The sequence below is a fragment of the Carex rostrata genome, chromosome 24, assembly GCF_964058835.1.
Source record: "Carex rostrata chromosome 24, lpCarRost1.2, whole genome shotgun sequence".
Classification (NCBI taxonomy): domain Eukaryota; kingdom Viridiplantae; phylum Streptophyta; class Magnoliopsida; order Poales; family Cyperaceae; genus Carex; species Carex rostrata.
The window spans coordinates 3,642,881-3,667,046 of NC_135941.1; the positions used below are offsets into that span (position 1 = coordinate 3,642,881).

Below are 24,166 nucleotides of genomic sequence, written 5' to 3' on the forward strand. Positions count from 1 at the left end.
TTCATTTTTCAACATTTTTACCACTTGATTTGATACTAAAAAAACTCAAAAGTATAAAAAATTTGTATATAAACACATCTCTTATAAAGTAAATCGGTTTGAACAATTTGAATTAATCGTTTGAAGTTTATTCAATCAATTTTGAAGTTAGTGTCATATGACACCAATGACATACTAGCTGGACTTAGGAATCTGTTATTCCGATCCCAACCATTGATATTAGTTGAGATTCGCTCATACAAACTTTTATCATTAAGATTCTCGCATGTAAAATTTTGAACGGTTGAGATAGGAATAACAGCAGAATTATTTCCGCAAAAGTAATAACACCGCTTCTGAGTTGTGATCCATGCTCAGTCTTTCTTTCTCAACTTTCCCACGAGAGCACAATAAGTCAGGAAAACTGACTAGAAGAGAGAATTGAACGGAGTGTATCAATGGCGAGATTATGTTCAATTAGGCCTCACAGTAGCGCCGCTTCAATTGGCATCTCCTACCCCCTTGTGGATTTTGAATTGGTCGCTAAAACGATACGCAGTTATGCCAAATCACTCTCCATTGAACTGGGTCTTTCTCTCCATTCTCACCTGGTTAAAGTAGGCATCTGTTCTGACACTTACGTAGCAAACCACCTGATTAACATGTACTCAACATTTGCCTATCACTCCCACGCACACAAGTTGTTTGATGAAATGCCGCATAGAAATGTGGCTTCTTGGACCACCCTGATTTCTAATTACACACGTAATGGAAATGCAAAAGAGGCACTGAGGGTCTTTAGTAATATGGTAAATCATGGTTTAGAGGTGCCTAATGCACATACCCTTTCAATTGCCTTAAAAACATGTGCCTTGGCTCGTGACCTTGAATTTGGTAGGTTCATACACAAATTCATCACTGAGAGAGCAATACAGTGTGATACAATTTTAGGTAATACAATTATTGACATGTATGTTAAATGTGGGGTTTTAAGTGAAGCCCGGAAATTTTTTAATGCATTTCATTTGGCTAACACTAATTCTTGTAACACCATGATCTCGGGTTATTTGCGAGAAGGTTATGTAAATGAGGCAGAGGAACTATTTAATTGCATCTCCCCACCTGATGCTGTTTCATTTAATACCATGATAGCTGGTTTGGCAGAAATTGAGAGTGACAAAGCATTGAATTATGCTTTGCTGATGCATAGGAGGTGTTTAAGATTTGATGGTTTCACATTTCCTTGTATGCTCAAGGCCTGTGGATCCCTTGAGTTGGAGAGAATGGGAAGGCAAATTCATTGTTACCTTTTGAAATCTGGTTATGGGTTGAACTGTCATACCAGTTCAGCTTTAATTGACATGTACGCAAATTGTGGCAATATTACTGATGCTATTCGTGTGTTTGAATTCCATGTTAATTGTAGTGAGGAAATTTCAGAAAGGCTACCACTTGTGAATTCAATGCTCTCTGGACTGGTGATTAATAGGCATGATACTCTTGCACTTAAAATGGTTAGATGTATACATAATTCAGGTATAATGCCTGATTTCTTTACCTTACTAAATGCATTAAAGGTCTGTTCAAGCATGGAAGATATCAAATTAGGGTGTCAGGGCCATGCTTTCACAGTGAAAACTGGATATGATTTAGATCATGTTATCGGGACATCTCTTTTGGATTTTTATGCTATGTGTGGAAGGATATATGATGCATTAAAAATATTCAAGGGTTTAACATGTAAAGATGCTATGGCATGGACCTGTATTATATCAGCCTGTGTGAAACATGGCTCAAACCAACTCGCATTTTCTTTGTTTAGAGAAATGGTCACAATTTTTAAAATAGAAGCAGATCAATACATTGTATCATGCATTCTTAAAGCATGCTCTTCTCTTTCCTGGTTGCAAGGTGGTTCACATGTACATTGTTACACTATAAAACTAGGGGTTGAATTAGATAATATAATAACCCTTTGTCTAATAGACCTGTACTCAAAATGTGGAATTATCAAGGATGCCCTTAGGGTTTTTGAATTAGCAAAGACAAAAGATGTAGCTTGTTGGACTGGCATGATAATGGGTTGCAGCTATAATGGGTTATCAGGAAAGGCATTAAATTTGTTTAACGAGATGATGGAATCTGGGGTGAGACCTAATGAGATAACCTTTTTGAGTTTACTTTATGCTTGTAGAAATGACAATTTGGTCAGTGATGCATGCAATATTTTTGAGAACATGGAGAAAAATTATGGCATAAGGCCTTCACTAGAGCATTATTGTTGCATGGTTGATATACTTAACCGGGCTGGGAGATTAGATGAGGCTAAGAAGTTGCTTTTAAATATGCCTTATAATGAAAGTGCAAGTATGAAGCATTCATTGGCCGGGGCTTCATTGATGAATGGAGGTGGTGGTGAAATTGGTGAAGGATTTTTCTCTAGAGATGATGTATCAGGTTATGTAACACTTTCAAATGCATATGCAAGCGTGGGTTTGTGGGATATTTCAGCTAATATTAGAGAGGTGATGAAGAAAGCAGGAACAAAAGGAGCAGGGGTGAGTTGGATTGACTAATGTTTTCTATTTTTTTTTATTATTTTTTTATGACATATATAATTTCCACTTTGCATATACATCAATGTAGTGGCGTGCTACATAAATTTCCTGTTGTTTAGCAACGTTGTCATGATCTTCAAATTACTTTAAATTTTGATACACAATTGTAGTAAAGATATGCTACTATGCAAAGTCCGGATTGGTCTGTATTATGGATAAAAAAATATACTTGTAGATCAACATTTTTTACTATTTTTTTAGATAGATAGAAAATTAATTGATCTAAAATTCTAGTCCATTCAAAATAGTGATCTTTTACCTATCTAATAAAAAAATAGCAAGTACATTTTTGTATGGAGATAATGTTGATATATTGATCCATAGTTTGGACCAATCCGCGCTATGCGTTGTACGTACCATAACCTCATTTATTTAATTTTTATATTTCGATTACTTTCAATGTTGATTATCACTGACTATCAAATATACTCATCCTTAATATGTCATAATATACCTATGTAATTGTAAATTTCTAGTTCGAAAAAAAGCAATGCTTCATTCTTTCAACTAAATAATAATATAGTAATAAAAAAAAACTGTTCTTAAGTAAAACATGTTTTTTTTTTTTTTTAAGGTTAGTTATACTGACATTTTCATTTATCAATAAAAAAGAGTTATTTACAAAATCCCTAAATATTTACAAATCATTACAAAAATAAAGCCATCTCCATCCAGAGCCCGAACCACTGAATAGTTGGGTTAGTCTAGTATTTGTTGCCAGTTGGAGATCTCAACCACCGCCTGGTTGATGAGAGCCAAGAGCCTTGCCTTGTCGTGTAAAATATGTTATTATACGTACGTTAAGGATGTTGACTACATAACCATAATTGTCGCAGGCGGTGGGATTGGTACATTTATTTGTATGGTCTAAAAGTTTCAAGAGGAGGGTTCAAATGCTTCCATGTTTTTGTACCTCCATTATGTCTCCATCTCTCTCCATCATTTTCAAAATTCAAAAAGTCGATCCGAACCGCTCAACCTAACCTCCATACTAAAATATGTTTGGAGACCAAATTTTATATTTTTAGGAATTTTTTTACTATTTTTTTAGATAGGTACAAAATCAGTAAATCTGAACCATCTAAAAACAGTATTTTTGTACCTATCTAAAAAAATAGTAAAAAAATTCCTAAAAATATAAAATTTGGTCTCCAAACATATTTTAGTATGGAGGTTAGGTTGAGCGGTTCGGATCGACTGTTTGAACTTTGAAACTGATGGAGAAAGATGGAGGCATGATGGAGGCACAAAAACATGGAGGCATTTGAACCCTCCTCAAGTTTCAATGGATCCTCATATATAGATACTTATCCTTGACAACAGAATGGGGTGTCAATGATACCCTTTTAGCCGTTTACCTGATCCGTACCATATTCGATAAGGCGGATATAGATAATTTTTTTTTTTCGTTAGTTTATTGAATATGGGTATGGGTAAAAAAAAAATTTCATTAGCTAAACAGATAAGGATACAGATAAAGACTATTTTGTACCCGTTACTCTATAGGGTAATTATATAATAATATAATAATGTTTGAGCAATAATTAGTGAGTACTTTTGTTATTTAGTGTATTGTTTTTGTTGTAAGAAAAATATTAAACATATAATTTTCATTTGTATGTCTTGTTTTTAATTAAATAATTAAATTTGTCGGAAGATATATTTTTGTTTTTGAATTCGCTTGTTTTATAAAAAATACAATTTAGTTGAAATTGATTGCACATTTATTTTTATTTTTTTATTAGTAATATTATTGCATATGTGAGAAATAAATGAGTTTTGATATTTTATTTGTAAAATATAATAAAACTAATTATTATAGTAGTATCATTCATTATTCACCGTTACCGTTTCGTTACCCGATAATTTTAACAGGTAAGGGTAGAGTAAGGTAAAATCAAATCTTAATGGGTAAGAGTAGAGTATGGATAAAGTCATTCTTAGTCGGTATGAGTATAAAAATGCTTCCACCCTACCCGTATCATACCCATTGAAACCCCACTACAGAACCATATATAATTGTCGCAGGCTCATAAATGTATTTATTTGTATGGTCTAAAGTTTCAATCGGTCCAGATATATATCTCAACAGCTTCGTATATATAGCCAAAATGCAAAAAATACTAGTACTACTTGATTTCACAACTTGCTAGAAGATAAAGCTAAATATATGTCATATCCTTTCAAATATTGTCTTTGAGCTGAGTTTTGGGAATGCCAGAGCACATTCAATCCGGGACCATCTTTATTGTAAACAGTTTTGCATATATAATTTGTAGGAGCTTATAAAAATCTTATATATAATGATTTTTCTATAATTTTCTTTTTTTTTGCATTTTATGGCTTCATAGTTATTTAATTAGGTGTAATTTTGCGTGTTAATTTTTGTTATCAGTACACAACGGTTGTTGTAGATTCTGCATGGTTACAAATAGATTAAACTTCTTTTTTTAAGTAAAGATTGAAGGTCAAGTCATCTAACTATTTAATATCCGTAAAGAATTTCTCCATTTGAGTTTCAAACCTGCAACCTTTCACACGAAGAGTATTGTCTTTGCCACTAAATCAAAGACTGATTCTTAGCTATAACAAACTTTGCATAAAGTTTTACAAAATATAGCCATATAGGTAGTGCCTAAAAATCCTTTACTATCTTTTACCTACTTGAGCTTATACACAAAACATGTGCTACCATTGAAAGTAATACTTACTACGATGATTAATCCACTCTTTAGTTCTACTACCTAATAACAGTTTTTTCGAGTAAATATATACTACCTAATCACAGTTACCCCTCATAAACTAGTATTTAGGGAGACGTACAAGAAGCAAAGGTTTGAGGTTATAATACAGGGTCAAATTAGGAATAACACGTAGGTGGCTCATGGATGGCTGACAATGATAAGGGAAAGTATGAAGTGAGAAGTTCCATTGTAGCAACTACGTACCTTTAGCATTTATCCTTTTTGATTTATTTTTCGTAATTTTTTTCATGGGTTCAGACGGCCGGAAATGATATGGCTTTAAATCATTTGGATTAGTGTGACAAATTATCATTTTCTACTATATGTTTGTTTTTTTCTGAGAAAAAGGTAGCCGGACCTATTTCATTAGACTAAACCTAATCATCTTTAAGACAAAACACAGAAGCCCAGATGAGTATAAGGCCTCAGCCATCCTAACTGTATCTCATCAGCCTCTCTCAAATTAATTTGTCAACGTACAATTTGTACTGGCCCAGCTTACCGGTACAATATCGGTTAGCTAACAGGTAGGAAAAAGGTTAAAGAGTTTTGCTCCCGGCCATTATCGGCCCCGCATCAGCATATCTACAAAAAGCCTACATAAGACTGGTACCATACGCTGTACGCTTGCAGGGCCGGCCTGGGACTGGGCAGCCAGGGCGGTCGCCCTGGACCTCAAGATTCAAGGGTCTCAAAAGAAAAAATATATTTTGTATATATTAAAAAAAATTAATCTGTATATATTAAAAATGAATAAAATATAGGACCCAAACTTTGAATATATAAAAGGGTTCAATTTTTTTTTATAAATAGTTATGATTTATTGGCATATCAATAACAATACTTATCAGTATTGTAAATAATGGTATGCGCTTGTCGAACGAACGAGATATCGTCAAGCGATTAATCGGTATGCGGCCGATTAACCATAATTATGCAGATAATTTTGTATTTTCATTAAAATTATGTGTATATATTTTTAATTTTTTTTAAAATAATTTATTTAATTCATCAAACTTATCAAATAAACTTAATTTAACTTAGTTCTATTATTATAACATGACACTACGCTTAACAGTACACGTGCACTTTGCATGTGTAAGTAACACATTTATTTAATGAAAAAATAAATTTGAGAATTAAGCGTTTTCAAATACTAATAATATAGTATTTGAAAGACATGAAACATTCCAACATAAAATCACTAAATTTAGTTTGTAATAACAACTTAATTAAATATATGAACATCTACAAGAAAAAATTACATCAGGAAGTAAGAAAAATATATGGTATATAAATAATAGAGGAATTAATCAATTAATTCAAAATAAGTAAGAAGAAAAAACATATATAAAAAAATTAGATGTATAGCCAAGCACAAATAAAACTACAATATATGTTTATGAAATTTATTATCACATAGTAACAGAAAAAAAAATGTAAAAATAAATAATCACTGGAATAAACGAAAATAAATGGGAATAAACGGAAATAAATGGGCGACCAAACGAGAATAAACGGAATAATTGAGAATAATAAAGAATAATTGGCCGATTAATCAGAAAAATTCACTAATAGACATCTGATAAGTGTATTCATAGCAGTTTAACCATCGTTAACAATTAAACATGCATATAATCGGCCGTTAAGACCGTTTTTTACAACACTGGTATATATAAAGAGTCCAAAATTTTCATCCGCTCCGGACCCCAAAATCTTCAGAACCGGCCATGTACACTTGTACCAATTCAGACAACAATCATACCAGTGTCAAACCTTATTACATACCAGAAAGCCACAGCATTAAAACCTATTTAGAAGTTTTTCAATTTTAGAGGGACTATTACCCTTGCTCTATCAAGAATTTTCAGAGTTGCTCTTTTTGCAATTAGTTCCCTCTCAAAGACTTTTAATTACGTTTCTCCAAGCACCAGGTGCCCATCCCCGATGCATATCCTCGGAATATTATTCCGTGCGGAACTTTTAATCGTTCGTTTCGGATCGGACGGAACAAATCAGATCTTGCCCGAATAGAAAAACAAAATTCTCAAAATTTACGGAGCTTTTAATCTGATCCGTCCGATCTGAAACGAACGGACCAGATTAAAAACACCGCACAGCTCTGCACGAAACGACTCCGCAGAGGATACCATTCCGCATATCCTCCCGGGTACTTAGTAAAATTATATTTGAATAGATCTCAACTGAGCGACTGGAATTCGGTGCCTATTTAAACATAGGGACGTGATATGAGTACCCGCACTCTCATACCCCCATTATCCCCCTAATTTTATTTGTTCAATCTCATCCACATTTCTCATGATCTATAAGAAATTTTGCGAATCTAAAACCACAAATGTCTTCTACGCAATTTTATCTTTCAAATGAGATCCATGATGACATACTTTCGAGCTCGTCATCACACAAATATTTATACCTCGTCATTTAAGTATTTATACCTAGTATTTTTCACATATGACACTGCTGACATTTAAAAGTATTAATATCAAGCATTACAAGTATTTATACCTATGCACGGAAGTATTTATACCTATGTGGTCAACTATTTTTGTTAGAGAAAGGTTGACGCATGGACGATTAGGGAAATGTGATGCGAAGATGCGGGGTCCACGATTGGGGCTAAATACTTACAAATATAGGTATAAATACTTGCACGATGAGGTATAAATACTTGCACAATGAGGTATAAATACTTGTGTGACGATGAATCCGAAAGTACGTCATCATGGATCTCATTTGAAAGATAAAATTGCATAGAATACATTCGTGGTTTTAGATTCGCAAAATTCCTCATAGAACGTGAGAAATATGGAAGATATTGAAAAAAAAAAAAATCCCACCTCTAAAAACGTGTATGATTCTTCTCTCATGTAGTTTGAGTGGTCCCTCTATATAGTTATATCAAGTTAGACATGCAAGTATTAATATCTTAATTTACAAGTATTAATTTATTATCTTCCAAATATTTATACCCATTAATTTAATTAAACTTGGAAGATCACAATGTTGTGAATAAATTTAATTAAACTAGTTAGTTAAGTTAGTTTATGGGAAGTTAAAATATATTTAAGAGATGGAGGTACAATGCGGGTAATGGAGTGTGGGGATTGAAATAATTATTCTTAAACATATGGGTCTGTTTTGAGATTTGTGCCAAGTTAAAACGGACGACTCAGAACTAATTGTACACGATCAGGTGTTGCACCGGATCTCAAAACCAAATATGTTGAAATATCTTGTTTACAATTTTTTATACAATTTGAGATATATATCAGAATCTCAAAACCAAATATGTCGAACAAAAAAAAATGGTTTACAGTTTATTGGAAATTGAAATATTTGTTTTTATACTACAGGACACGGATTTAGGGAAATTATAGAGAAATCCATGGGAAAGAAAAAAGCTTAACAAGTAATTAAAGCGAGTTGCACAAGTTATACTGGGATTCTTTTTTTTTTCTCTCTCGGATCTCTGTCATCAAGCCAAGATTTAATATTTTATTGTATAACAGGAATCAAGATCTACAAACCAATAACATAACAGAGCTAATGAATGAACTGAACAGCACAAATTTGAAACTGGTTTGAAGTTCAAAAATTACCCAATGGCCGTCTCAAAATTTTCTAAAATGTAAAACATATTTCTTTTGTTTTCTATGTACAAGTGATGCCTACACAATACACACACCAACACACACTATCTACAATCTCAAGGAGGACCTCTCCAGATTAAACACTACCATTTGCATGTTTTTGCACTTTCTCTGAATTTGCATCCTCATTGGGATCTTTTATGGCAGTCATGGAAGAATCAATTAGATTACTTTTATACGGTAAAATTACCACAGGTGTGGCATCAATTGATTCCCACTTCTCCTTTATAAAAGTTCGGAATTTCATCACCACTTCCTTGCGAAACTCAAGTTCTCTTGTAAAGAGATCAAAAATGAGAAAAGATAGGATATATTTGAATGGTATCACAAATAGAGTTAAAGAGCCAGCTAAAAGCACCAATGCTACTTGTGTTGTGACCTGTAATGCCAAGTTTCAAATTAGAGGTTATGTATGTTACAGTTGTTTGAACAGATATAATTTGGTTTCTCTAGATCTGTGCTTGATGGCACAACTGAAGGTAACAGGAAAAGATAAGTAAACAGTCTAAATTGCATATTTTTGGGATTCAATTCAGGTGAATCTGCAAAACGAGTTATTGTATTTTAATAAGCAAACTTACCCAGTGGTACCAAGTTACCACCGTTTTTTTTTTTTTTAAAGTTGGAAAAAATTAAGGCTTAGTTCAAGACATTAAGATTTGAGGAAGCTACTAAGACGAGAAACCAGCTGAAACTGAATTGGTGAAGAGCCTTAATAGCAAATATCAAGGTTTAACTGCAATTGGGCAGACTGTACCCACTCTGTACAGGTAGTATTGGTACATAGGTAGAAAGTGAAATCCTCATAAAGTAAAGACATATACCTCGGGTTGACCCGCTAAAAAGATGGTCCGCAGTTTGAGAAGGGCAACATTTAAGTTCTGAAGATAGTTTTCCATGGAAGCCATGGCCTCTTTAAGACCTATTATCTTTTGCAATGTGTTAGAAGGAGGCTGATCTCTTATTGTTACTTGGCCAAAAGATCGACCTAACCGGCCTTGTTCTTTCAACCCCTTTAGTAAAAGCATTGTAGTTGCCATTACAAACAAGATAGTAGGAAATATGTACACAAGCATATTCCTGGCATAAAAAGAAAAATAACTTTATGAATTTACCTTGGAATTTCTTAATTCTCCATTAGAATAATTTCTTGATGTATTTTATTTCTCAATTTTTTTTCTTTTTGAAATCTTCATTGTAACAAGATTCCTGTCATTTCAAAGGCTTAAACAATTGACCTGTTCCTAAATTTATTAGCAGTTAAAAAGTTGTTTTATTTGAAAGTTAAGATCAATACATATATTTTATCCAAATGCTTCATGTTATTGTTGGCAGTACAATACGCCATTTTGAAAGAGGTTCAGTAGAATGATCAAGTACAGTTCATTTTCCTTCTTTGTACAAAAACTACAAGCTGGATCCTAAATAACTACAGTAAGTTTGCACAATAAATTCTAACAGGAGGGCACTTACCTGAATATTATCGTATAAGAAAAAAGAAGAAAACATGTGGTTGATTGAGGCTCCTCCCATCGGCGGAGCTTGTTAAACTTTTCAGCTATTATTACAAATGGAAGCATAAGCTCCTAATCAAATCAAGCAAATAACACATCAGTGAAAACAAATTTTTAGTTTCAACAGCAATAGAGAGAGAGGTCTAATAAAACTCCAAAAATTTAGGTGTACTATGCAAAATATTCAAAAATGTTGGGAATCAGTTGCAGCTATGGTAAAGAATATTTTATATGCAAAAAGAACAGTAGAAAAAATCTCCAATTACCTTAAAAAGATTAATGTTACTTGGAATTCCTTCAATTGTAGCTGCAACAATGGTGGCTCTAGTTCTTTCAATCACCTCACTTCTCTCTTTGCATGTAAATACCGCTTTTTCTACAAGGTTTCTCTCTCCTACCACCAAATGTTTCCCCAAAATAATCCCGCTTTTTACAGTACAGTTTTTCCAAAATGCGGCTGAATGTTTTGGCCCCCAAGTATCTGATCTCATCCACCTCTTTAAATACACACTACCGTCAATGTCATAAACATGCCCATTGCCGATATGCACCTCTTCATAAGGCCGAAATTTTGTAATTAAAGGTCCACCCCAAAATTTCACAGCTAGGGTTTGTAGAACAACATCACCGAAAGGGGCACTTTGCAAATATGTAAATGGGACTAGCTTCAAGGGATCTTCGTGTAATTTTTGCATATACTGAAGGGATTGAAGTCTTGCTATGGTATTTTCCATGGATTTAGTGGCTCGAAATTTCCCTCTGTGAGAGTCATACACATGACGCACTGTTGGATCATCATCTGATGGACCATATTCACGAATAAATTTATATAGAGATACTACTTCGCTTATGAATGCGTGCCACACATCTCGTCTAGTTTCTCCTCCAAAATCAACAAATTCTAACACCCATTTTTCTGACCTGTTTAAGGAGTTTAGTTGAGTAGTTTTTCAAAGGGTATTTTGGGTTTACTGTGTATCAGTAAAAATTACTTAAAAGTTATAAAATGCTGCTTTTGTTTTTGGCACCATACTTGCCAGTATGCTTTTCATCTATTTGGGCTTCAAATTTGATTGAGGCAACAAATGTAATTGCTTTAATTTTTTTGTGCTTTTTTTTTTTACTTTGCCAGTGAAAAAGTTAAATCAAATACAAATTTACTGCAGAAGTAATTGAAGTGCACTCACGATAAACTAGAAGAAACCTCAACGGCCGAGTCGAAAAGTTTAGAATTGAAGGGCCCTACTTTGGCCTTTTCTACTCTGGTACCTTGATTTGTCAGGTCAATTCTCATTAATTTTTTTGTACCTGTCAATCCAATTGCCTGAAAATATTCATTACTTTAAAAGTACTAGAACCATGCCGAATGGAAGCTACAAGATTAAGATTTGGTTCTAACTAGTATTAATAGGTACTTTTAACATTTACCAGGAACTTCCATATCTTATGCTACTGAAATTATGATAATGGTGACGATGTTGATTATGACGGTAACAGCAATGACAGCATAGTAATACAACACACAGGGACACTATATCTTTTGGCAATTTTGCAATTTATAATCATTCTTGGTTTCTTCTTTGATCTCATAATTTAGGTTGTTGGATAGAGTAAATAATTGAAAACACATAATTTGGCAAAGCTCAAAAAATTTACTTCGAAGTAGAGAGCCTTCTCAGTTAATGTCAGGTTTCCTGGCCATGCAATGTTATTGTCCCATTTTAAAACGGGTCTTTTTTTGCTTGAACCAATACATAAAATATTCTCATCTGTAATCATATTTTCTCTGCCATGGTATGTTCTCCTCCCTTGATGCACCCTAAGATTGAAATTCCAGAAAAAATTAATAAGTTGGAGCTTTTGTTACAGTTTTCTTATCAATTCAAACATCTCTTTATAGCAAGCAACAAACCTGAACAGTTCATTGAGGTAAGTAGACCATAGTTTAAAAGATATTCCTTTTTCGTCTCCCACAAGTACTTTAAATAAATAATGTGATGTCGTTATATCAGCAACACCCTTTACAGCTGGCGCTATCCTTACAAATGCTTCTTCACCAACTATCCTGCCCTATATTTCAATTCAAGAAACAATTTATATTTATCAGCACAAAAAGAAAATAAAAATAAAGTAAAAATAAAAATTTGATTTCCAATAAACTATATACTTGTAAGGAGTAGCTATCAATAGAAGCCAGCTTATTAGCAGAGTCTGCATACGGGTTCTCCCAAGCTAGCATTGTTATAAATATAAGCCTTTGAAATGCAATATCCTGCACAAAAAGTTAAAAACAAAAATTTGATAAACATAGAAGTTGTACTAGTACGATAATAGGAAGCACTAATTTTAAAATGAAGCTTAAAAGGGGGTCATTTCACATCTCCGGAAATTGTCAAAATGTTGTGGGTGCCACACGCCAAAATGAGAAATTGCCGAAACAAACAATGGAATTATAAGATGTAAGAAAAAAAAAATTAAAAAGAGCTACCTTCCTTTCTCTGTGCATATTTCTACATAAAAGAGTATTAAAAAGAGGAATTATCGGGTTTCAAAAAAAAAAAAAAAAAAAGCAATTATCATTACTTGAAGATATCAAGAAAGTGGGGGTGCTGATATATTGTCTTAGAACAGCACACGAGGCATATGAGAAATTCTTGACATTTCAAGATATGTCAATTTAATGTTTTGGAGGAGCATACATCAGATTGTTCCTCTTAATACATCAGCATATGGAAGAAAGAAGAGAAGAGACCTTCAAACTGGGATGAAAATCAGAGCTGTCCTTTGAGAGGTACCTAAAGCAGCAATACTCCACCAAATTTCGGGCATCATTGTTTATATTTTCAGGTGCAAGGGACTTAAACATCTTTTGCATTTTCTGACCAGTTAGCCCGTTCAACCTGTTGTCAATTTTCAAATAAAATTAGTAATTGGGAATAATTATTGAGGGTATGAAACCAATCATAAACTAGCTAACAAAAGCTTTTTCTTGACAATTCTGGTTGTTGCCATCATCTATTTAGCCATAACAAAATCATGTTTTTTTGCAGTTGCGCAGAGGTGACATGTGGCAAAGCCTTAATTTTTTTTTTTTTTTTAATAATGTAAACTCAAAATAGACTCTATTTAGCAGTCCAATTCTGACTTGTATCCTAGGAAACCAACTTGTACAAAAGTATCAGTGTCTACCTTGCAAACTGCTCAATTGAAATGACAGCATCTAGTGAGAGTACACCACATGGCGTCTTCCTCTCTACAGTCACTTCGGTATCCAAATAGACCACTTCTTGATCAATGGTAGCTTCTGATTCAGACTCAGATTTGATTATTTTCCCTTGAGTAGGCTTATTAATTAGAGGCACTGCTACTTCCTGGATCAGTGTCCTTGCCTTGTGAAGAAAAGAGTTCATGTTTTCTTGAATACCATCTAATAAAAGGAAACTAGATGAGAAATTTACACTTTGTATTAAACCAATAGAAAATAGCTTTTGCAAATATCTAGGAAAGAGAAGCTCCCGAGAACAAAAATTGAAAACTGAAAAAATAAAATTGTTTCTTTCTGATTGATCATTTACAAAAGACTAATGAGAGACATAATACGTAGTTTGTTGGATAGGTTTCACTCTAGCAAACTAACAACAGGTACGTTGTTAACCAATGTAAAAGGAAAACTCAATTAGCTCTGCTATTTGAATCAAGAGAGAGAATTAATATTAATGGGATTCATTCCATTGCATCAGTTCTGTACAATCCTGTATTACAAGTCATTATTCTATACATCCATGACTGAAAAGCTCATATTTTTCAATTCAGGGCATATATTCAGGTAGTTTACTATTTTCTAAAAATTGAAATCTCTAGCTTATGCAGATATAATACTACAACCCAGAGAGAGAGAGAGAGAGAGAGAGACCTGTGTTAATGTCAGCGGGGAGCTTCCAACGGTCGGCAAGGGAACTGAGCATCTGACTAGCGGAAGTCTGCCATCGGCCGTGATGTTGTTCCGGCGATCCACCGGCGGAGGATCGGACCACTCTCCGGAGCTGCCGGACCCTCTGGAGAGAACATGGGGCAGCGAAACCTGTTGACGGTTGAAGTTGCAGATTCATTATCTACCTATTTGACTTTCTATTCATCCAAAGTGATTCTCTCACTCGATAAATTTCAATCTATTATTTTTTCCTCGTGCTCCTATTGTTTGATTGTAACTACGAGAGTGGAAGAGAGGTCGTTGCTACCAATTGCCGACCAGAGAGCATGAGAGAGACGGTGTGAAACAAGCGACTGAGCGAGTGGATTTTAATGCGCTTATGGTCCAATTATCGAATTCGGATCCCCAAAAGTAATTTAAATTTTGACTTTAGATCTGAACCGTCCGATCTGCTTTGGCACATATATTAAAGTGACCCGTGCTTTCCAGCTCGGGCCCGATTGGGTCGGATTCTGATCGGACAGTCCATATCTAAACTCAAATTTTGAGTTACTTGAGGGAATCCGGACCGCCAATTATCTCCGTTTACGACAAAAATGGAGAAGCCAGGATTAGGTACCGTTCGATTGGGATCGGACGGGAGGGGACAGGAAGCAGCTTGCCTCATCATTTTCACGTGTACTAATGAACGTGATTCATATCTTCAATCAGAAGAAAAACACGACCCGAATGAAAAATTGGAGAATTTCATGAATATCTCGAAAACTTGGAAATTACGTATTTTTCTCTTTTGTTTCTCTTTAAAATTCATAATATAAAATTTATTCATTTAAATTTTAAAAATTTATAATTTATTGACTTTTTAATTAAAACTTATTTTAAATTTATAAAGTATATATTTTATCCTTTATTTAAAAAAATAGAAAATATGTAATACACACCTGTTTAAGAGATATTTAGTCTTCTAATTAGTTAGTTTTGTGAGCAAATAATTTATTTTCTTACATGTAATAGACACAAGCATATGTCTAAATGAGACTTTGTATGTGTTATAATAGAGAAATAAATTATTTGTCGTCAAAAACTAATTAGTTAAAGACGAAACATTTTCTTATACGGACTTTTTTTTTTTTAAACGTAAAATGAATACTTTACAAGTTAAAATGAGATTTAATAGAAAAGACAACAATTTGAATAAATTTGTGGGTTTTTAAAATTTAGAAGGGTAAATATGATATTATGAATTTTAAAAGGGAGAACATATAATTTTGAGGTTTTGAGAAGTATACATGAAATTCGCCCACAAAAATAAAATAGAAATGAAGAATTATTTCGGATACAGGTCGAGATTAAACAGCTTATAAAATCTCCAACGTGTACTAAGACCAGATTAATCTATGATTGTCTAATTGATCAAATCAAACCCGTTAAAACCAACTCAGAGAAAATAGAAAGGAAAAATTCAAATCGAAAAAATTTGTCAAATTTTTGTCACTTTGTGAAATCGTCATATTTCTTTTTGTATTATCAAAACTTGTATCTAACAAATCTATTTGAGATGGTCCTTAAAATTGTCAGCTTGTGAAAGTAGTTTGATTCACGACTCACCAAGCAATTTTTAGTCTTGGAGCTGATGCTAATAAAAAGAAAAAAAAAGGTAAATTTGGTATCTATTCATAAAAATTTCTTATTTCTCCATCAAGATATTAAAATATTATATTTCTCTCTCAAAAAACTAAAAGCCTTTCTCATTTCTCCGTTCTACATATAATTTGAAAATTCTTACTTAATTTATTATGCATCTTCTATTGAAAAGCATATAGCATTGATCGAGCGTTTTCTACCCCTTTTTAATTCTTGTTGGATGTATTCGGAACAAGGTCTCATTTCAACCTTTTTTTTTTCTTTATCACCATCTAAATCTGAAGTGTTGCACTTTTGTATTTCACCTGATTGATCATTCACCGCCAGTGTAGGGGTAGGGACGACTGCCTATACACCAAAATTGTAATTGTTGTATACATTAGTTTAGAAGAAATTTGGTGCATATTTTAATTAAAGTAATTAATTAAATGTTATAAATATACAGTCATTTTTTAATAATTATGGATGTATTTGGATCGTCAAGAATAGCATCGGATTAGCATTGTTTTTGGGTTAGTGATTATTTTTCTCCATTGTTCTTACTAATCCATTCAAACTATGAAATAGCACTAATCTCATATTAGCGTTATTCTTACTATTTCCAAAGTTGCATCCAAACACACCCTATATGTTAAAACATGACTAATTAAATGTTTTAGATAACGATAAATGCACGTTCATTTCACTTCACTTTCTAATTTGCATTTTGTTGTCCCGCAATTTTGTAAGAAGGCCTCCTACGCATTTGCTCAGTGCATCTTAAACATTTTCAGTAGCGCAAAATAAGTTTTGACAGTTTCAACAAGTACCACAAAGATTTGAAATATTTTTAGATTTAAAGGAAATCCCCAAAAAAAAAAATCAATGTAGATCAGAGTTACCATATATTGCATTCACAATCCAAGACTTGCACCTTCATTTTCAAATCTATAGCATCAAAAACCGAATTTGACAGTATTTGAGATTCTAATTTTACTCGAAAAGGAAAAATTATGCCGAATTTGAAATCCAAAAGTTAATCATCTTTCTCAAAATTGTAAAATACATAGTTTGAGAATAGGCTACAGGTAATTTTGGGGAGAAAAAAAAAGCAGAGCTATTATTTTTTTTTTTTTGATAAATCCCCGAGCTGCAAAAATAAAAACAATAAAATCATTCACTGGTGCCGGTGGCCATCAGAAATTCTCCTTCACAAACAACTTCACCCCCGACATAGGCTTTACCTTCCATCTTTGCAATACCAAATCTCTTCTGGAGTTTAATAAGTGTCATGCGCATTACAAGTGTGTCCCCAGCAATAACTGGTTTGCGGAATCTAACCTTGTCTATTCCTGCAAAAAAGAAGTTTTCACGGGACCCACCGACTTCAGGTTGAAGCATCACCAGGCCTCCTACTTGCGCCATTGCCTTCACCAACAAAAATTGAAGTTAACAGGGATCAAATGAAAACAAAAGGCAGATTAATAGATCAATTTCTGGTCTTGCATCTGGTACCGTTTTCTAATGGCTGATGCATGACTGATAACAAGGTAAAAAGAAGAATGTGTGCGCCTATTAAATAATGAAAGGCCTGTGAAACCAATAAAGATGTATAGGGTTGCACAATCCATGTTTCTCCAAAAAAATATTACAAAAACTCCTGTCATGCACCTGCCACTCAGATTAAAACAAGATACTTTGGCACTTTTTATTATTTCTTGTGCTTGTGACAGTTTTTTTTCAGCTGTAATACTTCATTTATACACTTGGTAACTTTATTAACCAAACTATTACCATTTTCTATAAAACTAATATCACTTGTTGTACATAAACAAAGAAATCAAAGAAACCAAAAAAGAGAGTAAATAAATAGACACACAAATAAAAATAATATTTAAAAAATAATAAGATAAGTACCTCAACCATGAGAACACCAGGCATGATTGGGCGTTCAGGAAAATGTCCGGGGAAAAAATTATCATTTATTGTTACATTTTTAATACCAACAGCTGTTACACCTGGCTTGTATTCTATCACTCTATCCACTAGCAAGAATGGAAACCTATGTCCAAAAAGATACAAACAAAAAAATAAATATTTAACATTAAGCTACTGTGAGGAACTCCTTTATGTCTGGAACCAGTAATCCTAGATCTTCAAATCCAAACTATGTTAAAGTTGCTACCATGCAAATGCTCAGAAATTAAGATCAGTCACATCTTTTTCTCTTTTATAACAGTATATTTGACCTCCCCTAATAACCCAAATCCAACCATTTCACACATATCTTGTTAGATCTGCTAGGAGTTTCAATTATAAATTTAACCCAACAAAATTGGAAATATAAAAGGGAAAGACAAAGATGATGCTCCTATATGTACTATGCAATGTTTATACATTAGACGGAAAAAAATACGGTACATGGCTATTATTGCATATCTCAAATCCTGTAAGATTGCATGCTAACCCAGAATTTACATGAAAACACTTCCTTGACAGCTTAAATTTGGTATGGTTGAAATGTTCATATCACAATGATGCATATAAATAGGTTGCATTTGGTTTGGCATTCTTTATATGGGTTCGGGGCGTTGGTGGATCCACAATGCATCATTTGGTGTTACTTGGAACGCCCAAAATTTGAAATATAAGATGAAGTTACTAAGATTTGTAACTTCAGTTTAATAAGTTGAATTACCAATTGCAACCAAGATATGCACTTATTGTACAATAGGTTTCTATTAAATACCTTCAACAAAAACCTTTGTCTGGTTAGAGTTAGCTTTTTGACCCGAGAATTTTGAATATACAGGCTGACAGTAACACATGATGAATGGATTGGAAAACTAATTTGAACGGATGGAGATGGGAAGTAAATAATTAATGTCCGGTTTGTACTTTAAAACAAGTAAATTGGCCTTCAAAATGCATTGCGATTAATAGATTTCCCATACAAATACATTCACAGAGCACAGCTATCAGGAAAAAATATCACCTGTGAGGCAAAATCTCCCTGATCTGGTTTATATCCATCACGGTGGGAAATGCAGCGAATCCTACAACAAATTATCAAAAGATCAAAGAATAGTTCAAAATTCTAGTAAGGATCATACCAATAAATAAATGCTTCGTTAAAATAAAAGTAACATTTCCCTTGAAATTTATAGAAATAAGCAAATCTTATAAAAGAAGTCTGAAATTAATGCTTACTCTTCTCAATAGGAGTCTCCGCTTCAGTTTCAACTGCCGCCCTTGGACTACACTTGACCAAAAAGCGGCTCGATTTCATTGATGGGGAGATGGTCCTGGCTTTTGAAATGGATAAAGGCCTCACCTTTTGAGCTTGAAGAGTTGAATTAATGGAAGGCGAAGCAGCGAGTTTCGGACTGGAGAGAGAAGGGCTGGGCTGGAAGACAGCGGAAGGGGAAAAGAGAGATCTAGCCATGGTCGTCGCCTCCATTACTGCTTCGATTGAGAGAGAATGACTGGAGAGAGGAGGGGAGTTTGGGTTTTAGAAGGGGAGGCGATGAAAACGAGGAGGAACTTTGTTTTAAATTATGTGATTTGGAGTTAAATTAATTTCGATTCAATAAAATTTAATAGAAATAAATTTTGTTTATCGGAATTTAAATAAAATTTTATCTTTTTTCAAATTATTAAACTAAAAAATATCTATAATATAAGAAAAATCTTTTACTTGGATTTGAAATGACACTTGTGTTTTTAAACTGACTAGTTGCGAACTTGCGATGATTAAAATGAGACTTGTAAAGATATTAATTTGATATCAAGCCCCTGATCATACCGAATTCGTATCCTCTGAGATATCTCAAACTTTGCGTGACTTTATGGAAAATCCCAACCGTTTAAATACGATCTGCACGAATCTCGAAGCACACATAATACTGACCCCCTACATCACCTCCGAAAAGGCACCGGACACGTCGGTCACACAAAAGTTGAGATATCTCAGAGGATACGCACTCTGATCATACCGGTATATACCAGTGTTGTAAAAAACCCGTTTTTTTTTCCTACCACCCTCAAAAATCAGAATTAAATGAATACCATCCGAAAAATCAGAATTCAGATTCCGCCACGTTCGCATCGTGGATCTGCGGACGGGTTGACCCGTCCGCAGATCCACGGTGCGAACGGGTCGGTGCGCAGATCCACAGTGCGAACGGGTCACTCAAGCGGGTCATGACGCGAGCAGGTCAAAGCGAGTGTGTCAGTGCACAGATCCACGGGTTGGTGCGCAGATCCACGGTGCGAACGGGTCACACGAGCGGGTCAGGGCGCGAGCGGGTCAGTCCGCAGATCCATTTCGCGAACGGGTTGGCGATCCGTCCGCAAATCCACAGTGCGAACGTGGCAGAATCTGAAATCTTATTATTCGGGTGGTATTCATTTAATTCTGATTTTTGAGGGTGGTAGGATAAAAAAAAACGGTAAAAAACTTGTATGAGTATTATATTGGTAAGATATAGACTTTGATATTTGTGTTATTTACTTTAAAATACTTGTAACAATTTTTTTTTCATCTGTTACACTTTAAATTGAAAGGAAAAATAATTTTATTAATTACAATGATACAAGGTTAAACCTGTACTCTTCACTTTCGATATAATTTTATCAACTAAACATAATTTGACGAAAAATTTTCTTTTCTTTTCATTCCCTCTCTTCCTCTACTCTCCATCCAAACAAGGTGTTATCGTTACCCAATTTACTGCATATGCCTCTTGATTTACGTAAAAAGAGATATCAGAAGAAAATATATTATGGAAATCAGGGCAATTTAAAATAAATAGAGATGTAACTAGAAGACAAGAACAACCCTTGCATCTATTATTAAAATTTCACTTTACAGTTTACATGGTCTTGCGGGCCTCCGCTCCCATTTATCTTACTACGATGTTTTTAGGTTTCAATAGCATATGCGGTAAATAAGATGATAACTAAACTTTTTTAACATGTCACCGAAATCAATTACTCATTAAGAATTAATCATTCCGATAATTTAAATTCAATTCTAAATCATTTCTTCTCTTCTCTATTATATTGAAATGAATTGATTTTTGTTCTACTTTTATTCCGATCAGAGCTTACGTGTTCGTTTCTCATGAGATTACACGGGATGGGATTTAATGAGGATGGAAACCCACTTTTGAAAGAGTGGAAACTCATCAATAGAATTAAGCACGGGATTAATCATAGAAATGTAATCAAATGAGTGTTCGATTGTATCGTGGGATTAGTTATAGGAAATTCTATTTTATATTCCAAAATACTTGATATTATACAATTATACTTATTAATAAAAATTATAAGTATATAAAGTAGATTAAATAATAACATAATAATGTTTATTAATTATTTTTCATAAAATATAAGTATTTATTTCTATAATTAAATAAATTATATTTAGTGAGATGGATATAATCTAATGAGTGAGTCTACGGTACTATGCATATTACGATTTGGCCTGTGCTATGGCTCAATATTCGAGTTTTCAAAATCTTAACGGTCGATCCGAACCATTCATCTTGTTCTCTATATTAATATGTGTTTGGAGACCAAATTTTATATTTTTTGAATTTTTTTTACTATTTTTTTAGATTTCTTGAAAATTACTGTTTTTGGATGGTCTAGAATTTTCAGATCAAGTGATTTTCTAAAATCTAAAAAATTAGTAAAAAAGTTTCAAAAAATGTAAAATTTGGTCTTCAAACACATATTAATATGGAGAACAAGATGTACGGTTCGGATCGACCGTTAGGATTTTGAAAACTCGAATATTGAGCCGTAGCACGGGCTAACCCGTGATATGCATAGTACCATAGACTCACTCTAATCTAATTGTGTATTTATAAACTGAACTTTTAGTTATTGCATTTATTAATGAGTTGAATGAAATTGTTAAAATATCTCGTATCTTTTAGATGAAAATAAATCATATTTAAAAAAAAAATGTTTGATATTATACAATTATTCTAATTAATAAAATTATTGCATATAATTAATTAAATAAAGTGAAATATAACATATCAATAATTATTATTTTATAAAATACAAATATATTTTTTATAATTAAGTAAGGTGTATTTAATGAGTATGATAAATGGTTTCTTCTTAGTTCTTATTACTTAGTTTAGCATCATGATTAAATTTTTAATGTCCGCATAAAATGACAAAAAGGGAGAAAAATGAATAAAGTATATTAAACTAATATAAAAATCAATCAAAAGTTGGGTGCTTGTTCGTAAATTAGTAAAAAAAATAAGAATTAAGAAAAGATTCACGTGAATCTGTGAATAAAGTACCAATAGGAAATATTTGATGATGTCCGACTGTCCGCGTGTATTTTGTGTCCGGATTAGTTTTGGTCTTTAGTCCCACAATAAAAAATTATGAAGAAGAGACGGTGCTTATATACCCTTTATCAGACACTTTGACGTTGTATTTTATTGTGATGTAAATGAGCGAGAGAGAATTGTAAATGGAAAAAGACAAAGTGGAGAGAGAGAAATGGGAAAAGACGAATGCCGAACCTACAAATTTTATTTACAAATTTACACTGATATAGGAATTAACATAGGAAATAAAATATAAATAATGGAAAAAATCCAGTACAGCCGAACTTACAAATTTACACTGATATAGAATTAACCGATTTTTTTATTTTTACCCAAAAATATCATTATTTTAATTAAAATACTCAGCTTTTCGCTGGAATTTTAAAAATACCCAGCCCGTGGAAAATTTCCACGGGCCGAATTTCCCCTCCCCCCGTGGATAAATTCCACGGGCGGGACCTTTTTTTTTTTTTTTTTTTTGCGCTTTTTCATTATAAATAGAGAGAGAGAGAGGCAGAGAGCTTATTCTGAAAGAGAGAAAGGGAGAAAGAGAGGAAGGAGGAAGAGAATTGTTCGACTGCTAAATCAGGTTTTTTACGCATTATTATTTACTAGTCATTTACTATAGATTTATGTATGTACTGTTCACATACGTATTTACTGTTCATATACGTATTTACTGTTCATTTACTATTCCTTTACTGTGCACATACGTATATACTGTTCATGTATTGTATTTACTATTCATTTACTGTTCATGTACGTATTTACTGTTCATTTACTGTGCACATACGTTTTGTACTGTTCATATACGTATTTACTGTTCATTTACTATTCATTACTGTGCATATACGTATTTACTGTTCATTTGAAATCAGTAAACTTACAAAATATTTCCTTCTCCGAATGTAGTTTATTGGCCATGCCTATTGGAATTTCAATACATTTTGGGGGGAAATTCATTTTTGACCAGAATGGGGCACGTTACTCCAAACCTCCAGTAAATACGTATTGGGTTGATGAAAATTTCTCATTTGAGCAGTTGCAATCGCTTATTTATGAAGTGAGCGGCTACAATAGGAATCGTTGGGAATTACAGATTCAGGCCCGAATGGTCCATGCAGGAAGGTATGTCAGAATCGCATTGGGTGATGACGGGGCATTGAGAGGCCTGATCGCGCAGATTGTGCAGTCCGGTGACCCATTATTGGAAGTTTTTGCATGCAGAATTCACGGAGAGTCAGTGGCTGGGAGTTCAGGCCAGAATTCGGTTGCAGAAAATGATCAACCCAATTATGAACCACACACTCCTTTTATCTCAATGCCAGTAGCAGAACCGGAAGCAGAAATATACCGTAATTCACCTCAATCTCCACCTTTTGTCCCACCACGAGTACAATCTCCACCTTTTATCTCACCTATATCCATGCATGGAGGTCCTTCATCCTTACCTGGGCCTGAACCAAGTCCTGACCCCAGACCGGCACCAGTACATGAAGATCCAAACGAGTCAGAATTTGAATTTATGAACGAGGTACCGGAGGAAAATCTGCAAACTGGCGATGAATGGGAGGAAGGAGACTGGGACATTAATGATGAAGGAGATGAAGAAGATGACAATGGAATCCCCAAATCATAAATTATAAATCCCCAAATCAACCCATAAAACCCGATAACAATGGAATCCAAGATGCGGTCAACGCGATACACCTAATCAAATGAAT

The 24,166-nt window shown here is 33.6% G+C and overlaps 3 protein-coding genes across 3 annotated transcripts; 1 reads left to right on the plus strand and 2 right to left on the minus strand.

The window, feature by feature from the left end:
* Nucleotides 1–437: 437 nt before the first annotated feature.
* On the plus strand, nucleotides 438–2,555 carry LOC144575277 (pentatricopeptide repeat-containing protein At4g08210-like). Its single transcript, XM_078325371.1, has one exon. It carries the CDS (start codon nucleotides 438–440, stop codon nucleotides 2,553–2,555), a length of 2,118 nt encoding a protein of 705 aa, XP_078181497.1.
* Nucleotides 2,556–8,945: 6,390 nt separating this feature from the next.
* On the minus strand, nucleotides 8,946–14,762 carry LOC144575433 (chromosome-partitioning protein, putative (DUF639)). Its single transcript, XM_078325581.1, has 11 exons — nucleotides 14,443–14,762; nucleotides 13,719–13,956; nucleotides 13,282–13,429; nucleotides 12,697–12,801; nucleotides 12,442–12,599; nucleotides 12,186–12,348; nucleotides 11,717–11,853; nucleotides 10,796–11,450; nucleotides 10,489–10,601; nucleotides 9,840–10,095; nucleotides 8,946–9,394 (listed from the first exon to the last, which is right to left on the minus strand). The coding sequence occupies exons 1-11, from the start codon at nucleotides 14,636–14,638 to the stop codon at nucleotides 9,092–9,094; spliced, it is 2,472 nt and encodes an 823-aa protein (XP_078181707.1). The 5' UTR covers nucleotides 14,639–14,762; the 3' UTR covers nucleotides 8,946–9,091.
* A 2,342-nt stretch (nucleotides 14,763–17,104) lies between these two features.
* On the minus strand, nucleotides 17,105–19,633 carry LOC144575852 (uncharacterized). The gene is made up of 4 exons (XM_078326099.1): nucleotides 19,294–19,633; nucleotides 19,079–19,139; nucleotides 18,001–18,145; nucleotides 17,105–17,511 (listed from the first exon to the last, which is right to left on the minus strand). Exons 1-4 carry the CDS (start codon nucleotides 19,541–19,543, stop codon nucleotides 17,257–17,259), a joined length of 711 nt encoding a protein of 236 aa, XP_078182225.1. The 5' UTR covers nucleotides 19,544–19,633; the 3' UTR covers nucleotides 17,105–17,256.
* Nucleotides 19,634–24,166: the final 4,533 nt, after the last annotated feature.

Excerpts from the sequence above, each read along its gene's own strand:
- LOC144575277 (XM_078325371.1), top strand. The coding sequence starts at position 438 with ATGGCGAGATTATGTTCAATTAGGCCTCACAGTAGCGCCGCTTCAATT.
- LOC144575433 (XM_078325581.1), bottom strand. The coding sequence starts at position 14,638 with ATGAATCTGCAACTTCAACCGTCAACAGGTTTCGCTGCCCCATGTTCT. Across the intron at positions 13,957-14,442 it reads CCCCGCTGACATTAACACAG|ATGGTATTCAAGAAAACATG; the intron begins GTCTCTCTCTCT and ends TCCTTTTATTAG. Across the intron at positions 11,854-12,185 it reads AGAAGGCTCTCTACTTCGAA|GCAATTGGATTGACAGGTAC; the intron begins GTAAATTTTTTG and ends GAATATTTTCAG.
- LOC144575852 (XM_078326099.1), bottom strand. The coding sequence starts at position 19,543 with ATGGAGGCGACGACCATGGCTAGATCTCTCTTTTCCCCTTCCGCTGTC. Across the intron at positions 19,140-19,293 it reads GGAGACTCCTATTGAGAAGA|GATTCGCTGCATTTCCCACC; the intron begins GTAAGCATTAAT and ends AATTTGTTGTAG. Across the intron at positions 17,512-18,000 it reads CTGGTGTTCTCATGGTTGAG|GCAATGGCGCAAGTAGGAGG; the intron begins GTACTTATCTTA and ends TTGTTGGTGAAG.